We start from the raw sequence: 17,898 nt of genomic DNA on the forward strand, positions 1-17,898 counted from the left end.
ACATCTGTCTCTTGAATTTTCCTGCCTCAGCAACTGCCTGTGACCTTGCTCCCAAGCAATAATGTTTCTCAGGTGCCAAAAGCTCGCCAGGCGAGCTTTCTATTTTGGTGGCCATCTGGCATTGGTAACATGTTGCCAAGACTGTTCAGAGGACTTTGGCCCTCTCCCAGTAAAATACCTATTTGGGAAAAAAGAAACGCAAGGCCCTCACTCAGAGTTGTAATCGTTATTCAGAGTCCTTCATGTGCCTTGTATTACAGTCTGCATTTGTTACCTGTTAGGGGCTGAATTATATCCCCCAGAATTAATATGTTGCATCTTGACCCACCAGTTATGTCAGTGTGTGACTGGACTTGGTAAAGGGCCTTTAAAGAGGTCACTGAGTTAAAACGAGATCTTTAGGGTGGATCCAAGTCTGATGTCACTGGTGTCCTGTAAGAAGAGGAAATCAGGGCACAGACGTGCAACAAAGAGAAGCCCATGGAAAGACACAGCAAGAAGGCTAAGTGTCACCTGCCAGCTAACAAGGGAGGTCTCACTAGCCCCCAGAACTGTGAGAATATAGATTTCTATTTAAGCCCCATGATCTGTGGGGTACCCTGTCATGGCAGCCCCAGCCCACTAATACGGTGCCACTATTGTCCACGGTTTATGGGTAAGAGAACGAAGACACACACTGAGTAACTTGCCCAAGACCACACAGCTAATAAGTGGCCTGCTTGGAGTCTCCTGTGGGCCGGGCTCTCGGTTGCTTTGCTGCATTCCATGCCCCCCCTCCCCTTCGAGAGTTGCCTCAAAGACTGGATCACATTAGAGTTGTAAAACAGGTCTAACTTTCTGTGGTGTGCTTGCTATGCGGAATGTTCCAGTCTTGATATTTAAGCTCCATGCAGGTAAGAAACATGCCTGTCTCGTTTTTCTTGGTCTCCCCAAAGTCTAGGAAGGTGCCTGGTAAAAACTCAGTGGCTAAAGTAGTTATTTTGTGCTTGAAGAGTCAGCAAAGTCACAAGCTCATAAGTTGGTCATAAGGTGGCTTCGACAATGTATCATGAGGTCTAAGGTCTAATGCTGGCTTTTCTGCTGATCTTGACACCTTTCTGTGCCAATAAATATTCTAAATTCTGCTCTTCTGTAGATGTTTTCTCAAGTAGCTTTCATTACTCACAAATTTGAAAAGGTCTATTAGAAAGTTATCTGTAGGGGCACCTGGGTGCTCAGTGGATTAAGCCTCTGCCTTCGGCTCAGGTCATGATCTCAGGGTCCTGGGATTGAGCCCCGTATCGGGCTCTCTGCTCAGTGGGGGGCCTGCTCCCCGCCCCTTTCTCTGCCTGCCTCTCTGCCTACTTGCCATCTCTCTGTCAAATAAATAAATAAAATCTTAAAAAAAAAAAAAAAAGGGAAAGTTATTTGTAGGAGCACCTAGGTGGCTCAGCCGAATAAGCATCTGATTAAGCATCTCGGTTTCGGCTCAGGTCATGATCTCAGGGTCATGAGATCGAGCCCCGCACTGGGTTATGTGCTCAGCAGGGAGTCTGCTTGAAGATTCTCTCCATCTGTCCCTCCCCTCACACACACACTCTCTCTCAAAATAAATCTTTTTTTAAAAAGTTATTTGTAAATATTATTTCTTAAAGTCTCGTTACCAGTAGAAATTTTCCTCTGTCTGGTCATTGCTGCCTTAGCATGCTGACTCCTTGATAAGGCTTAGAATACCCTGGTGCCTGAGCGTTCTGGACAGAAGTGTACTTTCTGAGTGGTCTGCCTTCTAGATTTTGGAGCTAGTGAATCCCACATAGGTTTGAAATCACATGAAAGATTCATTTGAAGATTTAGAGGTTCATGTTTTCATGTAAAGTGAGTTAACTTGTAAGTGGAAGTCTAAAATCATAACTTGGTTTCATACCCTGGTTTATGTTCGTATTTCCTACATGCTTAAATAAAATGTTGTATATTTAAAAAAAAAAAAAAGAAGAAGAAAAGTCTGCTGAAGCCATTCACTAAAGAATTGGTATGTCTGCCTGAAAGCCTTGTGAATGATCCCTTCATGTCGCTGGGCTGTCACCTCGTGCGTGCTGTCCAAGGGCCTTACAATGGCCAGACCCCACTGCTGGCATTAAGTGTGGGGAAGCTGAGCCTGAGCCTGGAGGTGTGGGGGTGCTGGTCTAGGAGGCGGTGCTCAACACCCCACAGTAGACAATGGTCATAAGGCAATGTTCTGTTCCTCTTGAACTCCTGCCTGCTCAACAAGGGAGTAGAAGCAAAGATAATCCTTAGGATCATTCTGTCTTTACTCCATTTAATGGAAGAAAATGAGAGGTACAAGCTCTACCCATAAAAGTGCTTTGGTGTCATTTGTGGGGGTGGTTATCTGCAAATGGCCAGTTTCCATACCATCAAAATCCCCACATTGACAAGTTAGGAGGTGTTGTGGAGCTGGTGGGCGGGCAGCTATCAGGTAAAGCTGGGGAGCCTGCCTGCCCTGTGAGGCTAGTGGCCTCCATGGCTCTGAACACCAATGTACCTTTCTCCCCTAGGCTCACTTCTCAAGAAGGTTCCGGAATTCTCTCTGTTCTACCTGGGCTGAAACACTTTTACCTTAGAACTTTTCACACTGTTTTTCCCTTGCACAGGAGGAAGTAAGTTTCCCAGTGCAACTCAGTACTCACTCCCTTACATATCTGAAGCTTCAGACTCTGCTCGATGCGCTTTGAGATTTTCTTATTCCCTTAAAGAAAACCCAAACAACACACACAAACAAGACGGTCACAACCCATTAAATTGGTTTTATGATCCACTAGTGGGTTTTGAATCACCACATGAGAAATTCTGCCTTAGGCTTAACAGATGAACAATTTTTTCCTAATTGGCTAATCACAACATGTGGGAAATGAGTCTCTTGTTTTGAAAGGACAGAATTGCAGGAAGACGAGAGAAGGAGAAGGAGGAGGGTATTGGTTTGTACCCAGTGGGGCCAGTCTACTGCCAGACAGCTCTGGGAGGGCCCAGAGTGTCCCCGAAGTGGCACAGGCGTTGGGTTGGTGAGGTGGGAGCTGGGCAGGCAGTTCTGACCAGTCCTAGACTTAGAGCAGATCTGAGCTCATCAATCCAACTTCCTGGTGGGTACGAAGGCCAAAGACATCCTATCTAAGCCACTCTACCTTATTTTTCTCTAAGAGGGTCACAGGAATTTTCTAAAAAGTAGCATCCTTCCAAAGGAAGCTAGCTCTCTGCTCTTTTGTAATCTTTTTGCATTGCTAGTACTCTGGCAATCTTTCCCAAGTGAGTGAGAGAGAGGGGAGGTGTAGAAATCCCCAGCTTTTGCAAAGGTGCACTTCAGCTGCACCTCCCTTTGCTGGCTATGGCTGTAGGGTGTGCCCGTGGTGGCTTTGTCTCCCTCCTGCCCCCGGTGTGTCAGAGGGCTGGGGAAGGCGTATCTGAACACCAGGGATGCCCCGTGTGTGCCCACTGAGCCCTTGCTGTGTCTCCGCAGGCCTCGGCAAGACCAAGAGGAAGACGAGCGCGCGGGACGCGTCCCCGACGCCCAGCACGGATGCCGAGTACCCTGCCAATGGGGGCGGCGCCGACCGCATCTATGACCTCAACATCCCTGCCTTTGTCAAGTTCGCCTACGTGGCGGAACGGGAGGACGAGCTGTCCCTGGTGAAGGGGTCGCGCGTCACCGTCATGGAGAAGTGCAGCGACGGCTGGTGGCGAGGCAGCTACAATGGGCAGATCGGCTGGTTCCCCTCCAACTATGTCCTAGAGGAGACGGACGAAGCGGCCGCTGAGTCCCCCAGCTTCCTGAGCCTGCGCAAAGGCGCCTCCATGAGCAACGGCCAGGGCGCCCGGGTCCTGCATGTGGTGCAGACGCTGTACCCCTTCAGCTCGGTCACCGAGGAGGAGCTCAATTTTGAGAAGGGGGAGACCATGGAGGTGATTGAGAAGCCCGAGAACGACCCTGAGTGGTGGAAGTGCAAAAACGCCCGGGGGCAGGTCGGCCTGGTCCCCAAAAACTACGTAGTGGTCCTAAGCGACGGGCCCGCCCTGCACCCCTCGCACGCGCCGCAGATAAGCTACGCGGGCCCCGCGTGCAGCGGGCGCTTCGCGGGCCGAGAGTGGTACTACGGGAACGTGACACGGCACCAGGCCGAGTGCGCCCTCAACGAGCGGGGCGTCGAGGGCGACTTCCTCATTAGGGACAGCGAGTCTTCGGTAAGTGCCCCGGGGTGGCAGAGGCCTGGCGGCCGCGGTATACTCACCTCCATGGGTACATCGTGCCCTGCACCGGTCACCTCCCTTCTCTGTCCACACACGGCCCATAGCCAGAGCATGTCTACAGCTCCTGGTAGCCTAGAGCCCCCCATATCTGGGGCTCCAGTTAAGCTTGGGAAATACGATTTACCTGTAAACCCATGTAAGGTTGCTGCTCTGTAATAGACGTACGTCTGCCGTGGGGATGGGAACCCAGCTGGGGACAGTGGTTGTCATTGTCCTGTAGATGTACTCTTGCAGATGGGATGGTAAGGAAGGTGGTTTTATAGCTCCTGAAGGTGGTTTGGCTGCTCTACAGAAATTACCCCTTTAATGTTCTACAGACTCAGACATCGTTTTTCTCTCTAGGCTTCCCATTCTGTTCACGAGCCCACTCCCTGCCGACCGAAGCCCTGGTGGTTGACTTTGTTTCCTCTCTGGGTCCGAGGCGTGTCTGCTGCTCTCAGCGGGCGGGGCACCTGGGTTCTGACACAGCCTCTGTGTGTTGGTTGGTTTTCCTTTTGAAACCATACAGTCCTACGGTCATCTCTGCTGCAGGCAGCATCGTGGAGTTCATCTCCGAAAAGCTTTTAAAAAGCACTTATGAACGGAATTGAAAAGAAGAAGACAGGGCTTAAGAGAGCAGAGTTTGCGTGTGTGAACTGAATCAGAGGTAGGAGGCCGCTTGCCTCATAGCAGATCCTCTTCCAGCGGTCGGTCGACAGATCTGGGGTTTGTGTTTTGGGTACGTGGCTGAGCCTGTCTGGAAGAACAGGGCAAGTGTCACGCAAGGTAACCTTTTCATGTGTAAACATTGTGGAAATACTCAACCCAACTGGTTTTGTTGATCCCTTTGCAGATGCACCTTCCATATAATAAGATTCCCCCGAAACAAGAGTGCTGTAGATAGAGTGCATTGCAATTATGTTGTGTCGGTTCTGGCAGGTTTCAGTTTAATTTTTAAAATGCAAACTACAAGACTAGGAAATATGTAAACTGTACTGTAATTGGGGTCCTCTGGGAAGGCTGATAGCGCCATCAGTCAGTGCATATTTAAGACTCTTGTAGAAGGATCTGCGAGGAACTCGAGGCCATGGAAATGTTTTTCCTTCTCTGAGAAAGAGGCACCTGCGATGTGTTCTTCGAGGCAGGAGGAGCATCATGGTGGTGGCGACTGGACCCCTCACCATGTCAGCAGGTCGCAGCGTTGGCAGCCACCTTAGATGTGCTGAGGCAAGCACCCCAGGCCTGGATATTAACTCCCTCTGAAATCTGAACTCTGTGATTTTCTTATCCAGCCACCAGAGCTTATCGTTGCTGGCAGGCCATCAGATTGAATCGTTCTCACGTGACGTAAGCTCTGCGCAGAGCTGCCTTCAGATCATGCCGGAGGCTTAGGAGGATGAAGTATGTTGCACGTTTAACTCTTGAGCAGAAACTTAGAGGAATCACTGTAAAACCAATTATGGTAGAAGGTGGTTGGTCCAGAGTGCCTAAGGGATAAGTATAATCCTGAGTCAGAAAGTATAAGCTTGATATAGAGATTTGGAATTCGAGGGGCACCTGACTGGTCCAGTTGGTGGAGCGTGTGAGTCTTGCCTTGGGGTTGTATGTTCAAGCCCCACGTTGGTTGTAGAGATTACTTTAAAAAAAAAAAAACTAAAAAAAAAAAATAATAATTTTTGAGTTTGAAGACACTTTTAAGAATGGAGAGGGGTCAAAGCAACCCTGCGGTGCGGAGACCTTAGCCTCATTTACTGTTCTTCCTATCTAGGGCTCGGGGACGGGGTAGATGAGAAAAGCGCCCTCCCAACTGCTGGCCTCGGGGCAGACTTCCTACTACATTTCCATAGGAAACACATATTCGGCGGGTGTCACTGTCTGAACTCAGAGACCAGATCCTCGTGATGGGGGGACACAGGCCTCCCCCTTCTCATTGCACTTCGCACGTGCGTGTTTTTCACAAACTGGAGGTTTGCGGCAGCCCTGTGGTGAGCAAGTCTGATTGGCACCATTTTCCACTAGCATTTGCTCACCTCGTGTCCTTGTCCCATCTTGATAATTCTCACAGTATTTGATACTTTTTCCTCATGTTTATATTTGTTATGGTGATCTGTGATCAGGGATTTTTGACTCCCTGAAAGTTCAGGTGATGGCTAGTGTTTATTAGCCATGAAGTATTTTTAGTTGAGACGTGTGCATTATTTTTTAAACGTAATGCTATCGCACACTTAATGGACTACAGGATAGTGTAAACGTAACTTTCATACACACTGGGAAACCAAAGAATTCATCTGATTTGCTTTCTTGTGACATTGGCTTCTTTGCGATGGTCTATAGAGTATTTCTGAGGTACGCCTGAGTTTTCTTCACCTGGGTTCCGTCTTAGCACTTGGATAAGCTCCCGTGTCTTGTTTGTCTCAGATTATGAGAGAATATGCTGACTTTCTAAATAATTGAAATGTTAATTATTGACACTGTATTTTAACCATTTTTATAGGACACTCTCCTGATTTTTTGCATTTTGTCTTAACTTAGAAAAGCAAGCTATGGCACACTAATAGTGTGATTCCAGGGGAATGGAGGCAGGAGAGGACCCCCCCATCAGCCCTGCACCCTCTCTAGCACTGGCTTGGGCTGAGGAGGGCCACATGACCCAATGTGCAGGGCTGTGACGGTGTGCAGGGCTGCTGGTCCTAGTGGCTTTTGCCTTCACGCGTGGCATTTTCCCTGTTGGGATGCCTGCCTTGTGCCAAAGGGATGTTCTGGGGGTCTCCAAGGCGTGCTGCTGCATTTCTCCCAACAGCAGACCTAGGTCTGCTTTTCCTACTCCCACCTGGGACCTCTGAGGCTGTTGAGGAACTTTATGGATGGACAGATGGACAGATCCATTCCTTATTCATTTTCCACCATCTCCTCTCTGCCTCTGCCTCTTGGCCAATGCTCTCTTATCCTTTGTCTCCTTTGCTATTCACTTTGGCACTTCTGAGATGAGAGCCTGGCTTTCAGAGCCACCACCAGACCGATGTGAGCCCTTGACATAGCAGCTGTAATCTAACAGAACATCGTGTCCTGCCGGGGTCGGAAAGGCTTCTGATGGGATGCAGGGACATCTTCATTTCATTTCCCTTCTCTCTCGCCATCTTTGGGCCTGGGACTTTCCTCTGATTGAGGTCACCACAGGACACCTGGCTTCTGCAGGAGCTCAGCGGCTTCTCCGAGCTCTTCTTCCAGATAGGCCTCCTTAAGATCTGAGGGATTCTGCTATAAATAATTGAGGCGCTTGCTTGACGTTATCGTGCATTTAAAAATACTCAGTATTTCCCTGTTTTGAAAAATAAAAATACACCTAACACTGCGTCTTTGCAGACTACCGGTAGAGTTGCCTAGGACATGCGTGCATTTAAGGGAGGAGGAGCGCCTGTTTTGGAAAAATAAATACAAACCTTACCACATCCTGGGCTTGCCGGTGTGAGTGATATCCTGGGTGTTTTCAGAGCTATCTGTCAGGCATGTTTTATCAAGGAATGAACAGACCAACCAAAGGATCCTGTTTGGGTGCCCTTTCCTGTCCCAAATCTCAATACCTACCCTCTGTTTCTACCGTCTTCTCTCCCTTGCTCCCAGCCCCATAATTATCATTTCTCTCAGCAGCTCAAGGTGAAAACAGCACCGTTTCTTACCCTCCATGTTCTGATTTCCTGCGTGCACCTGCGAATCCACAGCTCATGAAGTCTAGAGAATTCCAAGTTCCTGCCTGTCCTCTGTGCTCACCAGACACCCTGATGCATTTCCCCGCATGTATTTGTACTCTGCGGATAGGGTTGGAAAGCCGTGCTCACAGTTAGGAAAAACCAGCAGCGGGCATTTTGGGAGGCTCTGGAAGTTGTCAGTAACTTAGCTTTACAGGAGCTCCATCCTCCGTCCTTGAAGCCATTATTTGGAAAGAGACAGCTTACGCCTGTGATGCGGTCTGCCAAGGAGACGAGCCGTGCAGCACCCGCCCGTGGTTTAGGGAGCCCATCTCCTCCGCCGGACTTTAGAAATCCCGGCGAGAGCTCCTTCTTCCACATGTGTATGGTATGTTTCACAGTAGGATTTGGAAACTTTAATTGCTGGTCATCCACTGTGTTTGTTTCTGATGGAGAAAAACTACCTTTTGCTAAAGATCACGTAATGTGTGCGTTGACCACATGAGCAGTCATGTGTTCCATTCCTTGTTCTTTTTGAAAAAAAAAAAAATTATATATATCTATATATAGGTGTATATATAGATATATATCTCCATCCATCCATTAAGATTATCTGGCCAGGGAGATAATTAGAGAAGGACAGAATTAGTATAGTTCCTTGCTATAGTATTCAAATTTTATTTCTTCTAGAAATCATAATTTTTTTTTGCCAAAACTCTATTTTTGGGTGATGTCATCCCTTTGCCTCTCTAGATCACTGATGCTTACACTGTCCCACAGGCCAACATCCCTCTGAGGGCCTGGTAAGAGAGAGACCAGGGGGTCCCACCCCTAACGTTCCTGACTATGACTCCCGTACCATGACTCCTGGCAGATCTGGAGCCCGAGAATTTGCATTTCTTAGCACATTCCTCAGCGACGCTGATGCTGATGCTACTGAACTGAGGACCACACTTTGAGAATGATTATTGTAACCCCCGAATGGTTTCAAACATACTTACATTTGCTGTTGAAATACTACATTTGCTTAATTCTACATTTGCAAGAACTATAAACATGCTCAAATGTGAACATTTATCTCTTCTAAAGTTTCCCTTAGGTAGAACTGTTGGCTTTCTGTTGAGTGGAATTCAGCTTCTAAAGTGCTTTTTGTCAGTTTTTTTCAGCTATTTAGGATGGCCTTTGCTCTGTGTCTCAGAGTGGGAAAGAGGGCAGTCATCAGAGCAGAGTGAACCCTGCCTCCTAGCAGCTCAGAGAGGGGGGACCCACGGAGTGAGTTCCTTCCAACAGTGATGCTCACGAGCTTTCTAAATCCACGGTCTGGGGCCATGATCTCTAGATGCCTTCTCAGGTGTGGGTTAATGTTAAGGAAGAGCAGTGCCTACATGCATCTTTCCATTGAGAAAACAGTAAGTTATTTTTTAATCATCAGGCTCTTTGCCCAGTACTGAATGGAAGCTTTAAGCCTGTATTTTTTTTGTAGTATGTCTCACTTGAAATATATCGCATTTTTAAAACTGCAAGGACCCGAAGCATCACTTAGGATGGCTACTTTTCTAAGAGTTCACTCCTCATCACCGGTCTCGCTGACCCGCCTCTCAGATGGCCCTGAGTCTCTTCAGCTCCAGCTGGCCCTTCCGTATTTACCTTCAGACAAATCGACAAACTCACGCATCTGTGAAAACGACTAGAGTCTTATATAAAGGTAGTTCTTGAAATATGATCAATCACAAGTGTGCCCAGGGTATCCCTCGTGATTTTTTTCAGAACCCAGCGAGGGCTTCTATACTGAGCCCTTGGCCTCCGTTCAAGGCCTGGCTCCCCGTTCATCCCCGGAGGAGGGGGTTCTTCCTGGGAGGAGGGGGATGGACTGGTTCTCTGAGTGCTCTGCCTGTGTCTTCGCAGACTACCGATAGAATTGCATGTAACCAGCAGGCAAAAAATAACTTGGCCCTTCAGGAACACAAAGCACCTGAGAATCTTAGAAAACCATTATTTATGATGAAGGGCTTTAAATGGAGTCTGATTTCTGCTTTGTTGCAAATAAAAGTAATAGTACTGAATCCATTGATTTGGTTTTGGAGGGAGATTAATGTTGAAAAGGAAGAGTAGGCTGTCACCCCAAACTCAGCTAACTGGTGATGCGTAAAGGAAACAGGCATAGGTTCGCCAAGGGGGCCCTGTCAGGCCAGTGGACTAGGGCAGTGAGGCTGCGCAGAGCCTCTCCCCCTTGTGAGCTGAGAGTTGCTGAGTGGCCTCTTCTGTTCATGCCTGGTGTCTTTCCAGGTCCTAGTGTGCAAGTTTCCCTCCTTGCACTTGTGTTCCTGCTGTTGGGTTCTTGGACTGGGCTGTCTCTACCTCCAGACCTTTATACAGGCCTAGAAAAATCTAGAATGCAGTTTGCCTCCCCTGTGCCCCTCACCAGTGGAATGTATACATGTTCTTCAGGTCTCATTCCAGCCACCTTTGCTCCTGCAGTCTTTCCTGACCTGCAGGCCTGGGCCATGTGCTCCCCACGTGCTCCTGGGTGACAGGGCAGTCTTACACTCGGGTGACTTTGCCCCTGAACATGGCTGTGCTGGCCCCTTTGAAGGCCAGGTCAGCACAGAGAGTTTGTACTGTGTCACACTGTTGGCCATTGAATCCCACTGCTTTGGTGGGATTCTAAGAAACACTCTGCGTTAACCAACGAATTAATTATCCAGAAGGTGCGTAATAGATTCAATATGGGAATCAGCAGCCAACCAGTGCCGAGTGCTAGAGATTCCGAAGTTCTCTGTCCGTGCCTGTGTTCTCCCGGGGTTGTGCTTAAATGCATTGCTGGAATCCGAACTGTGGCCTCTGGCGTATTTTTTTGCTGCCACGAGGGTGGTCCAGACACCCTCTGTTGAGGCCTGCAGACATAATGAAGAGAGAAATGGTCATCTAGTAACCACTGCCAATTGAAGAACAAGTCTTTCAAAGTAAAACAAAAAAAATAGGTCCAAGTCAACAATTTATCCGTAACAGTATTCAGAAAGATTTTCATAAAAATCTCCTAGACCATGAACTACCATTTATCTAAATATTTCTATTGCTGTCATAGAAAATCACCAGTATGTGTAAGAAATGGTTTTCTCCAAAAACATTTCACAATGTAATGGAAATTTTTAAAAACTGGGTCAAGGAAGTTCTTAGCCCTTAATCTGTTAGAAGCGCTTATGTGGCAAACACATGCAGTACCAGTGTAAGCCTCTGGGTTGGTTTTGGTTTTGGTTTTGGTTTTATTTTTATTTTTATTTTTTAATAATTTTTTAAAAAGACATTTTATTAATTGACAGAGATCACAAGTAGGCAGAGAGGGGAGCAGGGGATGCAGGCTCCCTGCTGAGCAGAGAGCCCAATGCGGGGCTCGATCCCAGGACCCTGGAATCACGACCTGAGCCGAAGGCAGAGGCTTTAGCCCACTGAGCTACCCAGGCGCCCCTGTTTTGTTTTGTTTTGTTTTAATCAGTTTTTTAGCTGTGGCTATAGAAATAGCTAAATATATTTGTCTTCTGGACCGAGGCTTCCATGTGGTTTCTATAGGAGGTGGAAGTTAGGCTGACCTCCCCAGTAACTTGACGATCATGCCACTGAATTAGCAGTGAGAGAAAACCATAGAAAGTATTAGGACCTCTGTGAACTGGGCGGTTTTGTTTTGTTTTCTCACAACACACACACACGTGCATAGACACAGAGCGAGGGGCACGTGAGGCTGCTGGCCTAGGCCGGTGCCCACTGGCCAGCCCAAAGCTGTACTTCTTGCCGCAGATGTGTTTTCTCTGCTGGTGAAGGAAGACCACCTGTACCATCTCCAGCTTTCAAGATTGTAGGAACCAGGACAGACAGAGAAACATTGAAATCCAGCTCTTGTTGACACATGGTAAACGCAACCTGCAGTCCACATGTCTTCTCTTCTTAAACTGAGGACCCTGGCCTGCCTGCCAGGGGTCTTCACCAGGTGTCCTGAGAAAACTCTTCCTTTGCAAGGAAGGAATTCCTTCCTATAGAAGGAATTCTGTATGGAGTGTATACGTTGGTCTTGAGATGTGTGCAAGGCAGGTACGTGCCCAGCGCACATGGTTTCTAGGGTATCTCACTAATACTACCAACATGCAGATATTCTGAGACGGACCAGCGGGTGTCCCAGCCAAAGCAAGGCAGTATCATGGTAGCATTTTCAGAAAATCAAGCAAAAAGTGATTCATAGGAAAAAGTAAAGTTTAGGGATGATTGTTGCCTGACCCCAAGCCAAAGGAAAGCACGCATTTTTGGATCAGGAGGTGAGTCTGAGCCCTGTCTCCAACTGCCACATGTGTCCCCCCCCTCCCATATCCCACACCCCTCTCAGAAAACTGGCTAACTAGGGTCACCAGGTGTGTCAGGTGATTTGAGGAAAATGTTGCATACCACTGCTGTGCCCTCATTAGGAGGCGATGCACTGGACCCCGCCACTTCCCCAGCCCGCCCCCAGTGCTCCTACGGCCGGTGACTGCTCTGCCAGACTGCTGCAGGTTAGCGTCCATGGCGGGAGGAGCACATGTCCTTGCCCATCCCGATGCCTTGGCTCCCTTTGTCACATGCCTCTTATTTCCACCAGAATTTCACAAAGCTTTTTAGACCCCACAGATACTTTAAGAGAAGTTTTTTTGTTGTTTGTTTGGTTGGTACTTTTTATAGTGGCAAAGTGTACATAATACAGAAGTTACAGTTTTAACCATCTTCAAGTTCAGTTGCATCATGGATATCCGCATTATTGTGCAGTCATCGTTACCATCCATGTCCAAACCTTTTTCAGCTTCCCTGCTTGGGATTGTATCCCCATTAAGTACCACCCGTCTCCCTCTTCTCCCAGCCCCTGGTGACTTTCTGCTTTCTGTCTCCATGAATCCAACCACTCTAAGCTCCATATTGGGGTGGAATCATATAGGATTTGCCCTTTTGTGCCTGGTTTATTTCATGTAATGTCATGTTCTCGGGGTTCATCTGTGTTGTAGCTGGTGAGAGGATGTCCTTCCTTTTTTAAGGTTGAATGGGGTTCTGTCGTATGCCCAGACCACATTTTGCTTATCCATTCATCTGTTGATGGACAGTTGGTTGGGGTTTCCACCTTTTGGCTGTTGTGCGTAATGCTGCTGTGAACATGGATGTGCAAATACCTTTTTGAATCCCAGACTTCATTGTTTTTAGATGTATGCCCTGAAGTGGAGTGGCTGGATGAAATGGTAGTTCACTGGTTAATTTTTTGAGGACCTGCCCTCTGTCAGTCACAGCAGCGGCACATAGCACGTTCCCACGGGTGGTGCATAGGGTTTCTCCACATTCATGCTAGCAGTTGTTACTTTGTTTTTTTGGTTTTTGTGTTTCATGATAACTATCCCAATGGGTGTGAAGTGACAGCTCGCTGTGGTTTTGATTTGCATCAGCACATAACCTCTTAATCTCACCTTCACTGTTTGCTTCTTTGGGGATGTTTCTCATGGCACTAGTACTAAGCAGCTCCTCCCCATTACCTCCGTAGGATGGCAAGAGCCAGGGAGAATAACAAAATATATAGCCCCATGAAGTTTATGACACTGAAAGCAGTTCATTATGAATGAGGTCCGCAGGTAGTCATTACAAGTGGAATTGCATACAAACTGGCCTGCTCGCCCCCTCCTTACTGTGTTCTGTTTCACCTTTTTGAAAGTTCCCACTAGATTACAGTCATGGGAAATATGACAGAATCAAGCATGCGTAGGTCGGCAAACAAACAGGAGAAGACACGTGTAAAATTTTCCTTAGCTTGGCAGCAGTCATTCTCCCAAGTGTGGTTGCTGCACAAGCATTAGTGTCACCAGGGAACTTGCCAGAAATGCAGATAATCAGACCTCACCCCAGACCTGCCAAATTGGAGTCTCTGGGATGGAGCCACGTGCCTTCTGTGTGGATAGGCTCTCCCAGTGATGCTGTGTTCGGATTTGGGAACCACTGGATTATGGCATCAGAAATTGATTCCAGCCCTTTTGAACAGCATTGTGTTATATGGTAAGATGAATTGCTGAATATCATTTATTGTTGACCATTTACACTCGGCATGACGTGGCAAAAAGACAAAGAGTGACAAGGACAATATTCTGAAGGTCCAGCTTCTGAAATAGTTACATTTAACTCTAGGAAATATGTTTTGGGAGGCAGGGAAGGATAAACACACATGCACACACTAACTTGAAAGTGGACCCTAAACACTGTCATTTAAAGATTAGTAGACCGTTCTGTGGTTGACGACTGAGTTCTGTAAAAGAGTTTATTTCAAAAGAGAATGAGAATGAGAATGCTTGGTCATGTCACGTATGGATTGGCCTCAGGCCTGTGAAGTAAAGACTTCAAAGACACATTTATAGAGGAAGAGAAAACGCCAGCAAAGAGATAATCGATGGAGAAACAAAGAGAGTTGACAGTTAGTGGCCTAAGTATAGACAGTGAGTCAGTTTTGATTAAAAGAAGGCCGTATTGGACAACCTGGGCAGGTGATCTAGCAGAATGATAAAACCAAAAGGCAGCTTTTTTGAGATAAGAACAGAGAGAGTATTGATCAGTGGAAGATCAGTGGAATAGAGTTTGCCTCTAATCCATTGGTTCTCAGATTTTTTTTGGTCAAGGAACTGCTTCTCTGGACAAAGAGTACCTTCCTTGAAGAAGTATGAAAGAGATCCATTTACCAAATAAAAGGAAAGAATGATGCGGCCATTGATAAGAAACCAACAGGGTGACCTGGATTTGGAAGTAGAGGGAGTGTTGAATATATGCATAAATTATTGATGTTCAAAAACCAGCATGACCGGAACTCGGTCCAGAGCCTACCTGGGAGGCTTGGCGAACCGCACAAATGACATTTCTACTCCAAAATGAAAAAGAAGTTTTAAGAATTACTGCCAGGGAGCAAGGTCCCATCCTCCCCTGTTATTTCTTCCCAGCCATGTGCTTAAAAGAAAATCATATTACTACTTAAGCTATCAGGGATGAAAGAAGAAATAAAGGACATTACAGACTGTTCTCAGCATCCATTTTTTCCCCATCAGTGAGAAAATAGTGATTAAATCCTGAGGGAAGGAGAGAAATATTTGACCAGGGTATCTGTTTTATAAAAATGCAAAGGTGCTTTACAGCAAGTATTTGAAACAATTGATCAAGTTGATGAAGCTGTAGAAGTAGTGTCAAAGAGGGTGTTCTTTCATTGTCTTTTCTAAAAGTGGTCACTTGTGAGCAGAAATTATAAAAAGGTGAGATGTAAAAATTACCTAAAGGAATGAAAACTGGAAGAGATGGTCAGAATGGGAAATTCATAAGTCAGTTCATTTATTGAACACCTGCTCTGACCCCAGTGTGGATGTGTGGGGTTAAATCAAGTTCTAGTACTTAGAGGGATTGTATTCAAATAGGGACCTAAAACCTAAGCAAAAATATATGTATATTAGTAAAAGCCCTGAGAGGTTGATTTTCTCCTAATCTAGTAATTGTTTTCCTTTTCCACTTGGAAAACGACTTCCTAAAAAGGGAGATGGGGAGAATGAATGGCTTATCCCAACTGATAAATCTTCATAATCTGTGGTTCAAAAGCGTGAGAATAGAAAAGAAAAATGTCACTCATTTAAGGACAGTCAGAAGGAGAGAATAAGAAGACATGGTCTGATATTAGAAAATTTGAAAAGCTAGCACAGCGTTTGGTGAAGAGACATGACACCAAGTAAGTATGGCGTTTGGAGAAGGAAAGGGAGGAAATGTGGGCAGTGGGAGGAAGCTTAACTACAAGACTTGAAAGCAGATGTTTCAAAATGGAAGAGAAGGTACAGGACTGAGTCTAGTTAGATTTTAATGAAAGTTTCACAAATACGGTACCTGTGATGGCTTTAAAAGGTGTCCACAAATTCTTTGATCCCCTTCTCCTCAACGGGTGGAGCCTGATTGCCTCACCTTCAGGCGAGCTGACCTTAATGACTTCCTTCTAATGAACAGAATGTGGTGGAAGTTATGTTAGGTGATTTCCGAGACTGGATTGTGAAAGACATTCTGGTTTTGCTCCTCTTCTCTGAGCACTTGATCTTGAGGGAGTCAGCTGCCTGGTCTTGAAAACACTCAAGTAGCCCCTTGGAAGGGCCCATGAAACCAGGAACAGAGGCCTCCTGAGTGGTTCATGTAAGCAAACCTGGTTCTTGGAAACAGCTCCTGCATCCCCAGTTGAGGCTTCGGACAATGTCTTGACTACAGCCCAGTAGGAGCTGAGTGGTTTTAGCTCAAGGTTTAAGGCACTCCCCAGTTCCTGAGCCACAGAAACTGCAATTATAAATGTTTGCTGTTCAAGCCACTGAATTTAGGGGTGATGTGTGACACAGCAGTAAACAAGTAATATGGTACCCCACGCAGAAGGCAAGACTGTCAGTTAGGCGACGACAGAAAATGACAGTTCAAGAGACAAAGCTTTTCCATTGGTTGTTTAAAGAAAAAGTGAACGAGTGGCTGCCATGTTGGTAATGTTTATTTTCCCTCTGCTGGAAATCAGGAGACCTCAAAGATACTTAGAGGCAGACAGTTCATAAAAATGAGATCGAAATGAGCCTCTTCCTCAAGGAGCTTGGAGCCTAGTAGGATAGATTTAAACAAGTCAGGATGACAACATGATCACGTGTGAAGTAAAATGTGGTGCTTCTGCAGAAGGAAGTAGGCCTCTTCTAGTTAGTTTGGAAAGTTAAGTATTCTCTAGAAATTCTAGTCAAAAGAAATCTTTTTAAGTATTGACAAGACACCAGTTGCTATCTTTATAAAGTTTCATGAAAGGAACTTAAGGAAGAGCCCCTAAATGACAGAATTTGCTTAGTATCTCCCCAAAGATTTTATACTCCTGACATTACTAGAGTTTATTAAACTGTTCTAGTCTCTTCCCAATTTTAGGAATTACCTCTGTTTTGCAGTTGAGAAAACCAATACAAAAAACCATTGGGAAATTTGCCAGGGTCACAGCGCTATTCAGTGAAGGAGCCAGAATATGAACCCAAGCAGCTTGGTTCCAGAGTGTATAGTACAACCAACTGTCTGCTTCTCAGTAGCATAACTATAATAAAGACCTGGAGTCTGAACAAATTCCCACTTGTCTGATGTCACACGACCAGTTTCCACTTCAGGTCATGGTAGACTAATTTCTCACAGACTAACGCTTCTGCCAAAAACACCTTGAGAAGCTGGACGAAACCGTGAAGCAAACTAAAAGCAACCAAGAAGTAGTTTTTTGGGAGCCTACAGTGCAAGGGGGCAAAAATTGGAGGCCAGGGCCACCCAGGAGGCAAGGCACCAGAAAAAAATCCATGCCTTCAGTATGGACTCCCCAAAGTCTACATACTGGACACAAAGGCAATTCTGAAATTAACTAGACTGTCATCAGTTCTTTTCCTCATTGGATTGAGGTGTTCTGCGCCACCCTCCCCGAGTACTGAAGCAAAAGCAGATTCTCTCCAAAGGACAGTAGCATCATTTCATATCTCATATCAATATGTAGCACTCAAATGACAGTACCAAAAGGCAAGACTGAATTACCAAAAACAAGGAGGGGAAGAAAAGAGAATAGAAACAGACCCATAGAAGCCCAGATTTTGAATGTATAAACATCGTCCTCAAGATCTATGGATTAGTAGGTTCAAGAAATTCAGCAAGATGAATTTGAGTTGACAATTAGAAGTAATAAAAAAGGAGCAAAGGTGAGAATTATAAGACTAAAAAATATAATAACTGAAATTAAGAACTTGGTGGGTTTACCATAGATTAAACACAGCCAAAGAAAGGATTAGTAAATGGGAAGATAGCACAGAGGAATTAGAGATTTTAGGATACACATATAAAAGAACAGAAAACACAAAGAATATAAAAAAATTTTGCTTTGGACTGAATTTGTGTCTCATCTCAA

General features: G+C 46.0%; 1 protein-coding gene across 2 annotated transcripts in view; it reads left to right on the forward strand.

Annotated features, from left to right (window-relative positions):
* The window catches only part of NCK2 (NCK adaptor protein 2), a 148,881-nt gene that overhangs the window by 125,475 nt on the left and 5,508 nt on the right, over positions 1 to 17,898 (forward strand). For both annotated transcript variants that reach the window (XM_032842447.1, XM_032842446.1), the window contains exon 4: positions 3,491 to 4,212. In XM_032842447.1, the coding sequence (XP_032698338.1) occupies positions 3,491 to 4,212 (722 nt within the window). The remainder of the gene's footprint in view (positions 1 to 3,490; positions 4,213 to 17,898) is intronic.

Source organism: Lontra canadensis, unplaced genomic scaffold, assembly GCF_010015895.1.
Source record: "Lontra canadensis isolate GAN:19392208 unplaced genomic scaffold, GSC_riverotter_1.0 scaffold130, whole genome shotgun sequence".
Taxonomy (NCBI): domain Eukaryota; kingdom Metazoa; phylum Chordata; class Mammalia; order Carnivora; family Mustelidae; genus Lontra; species Lontra canadensis.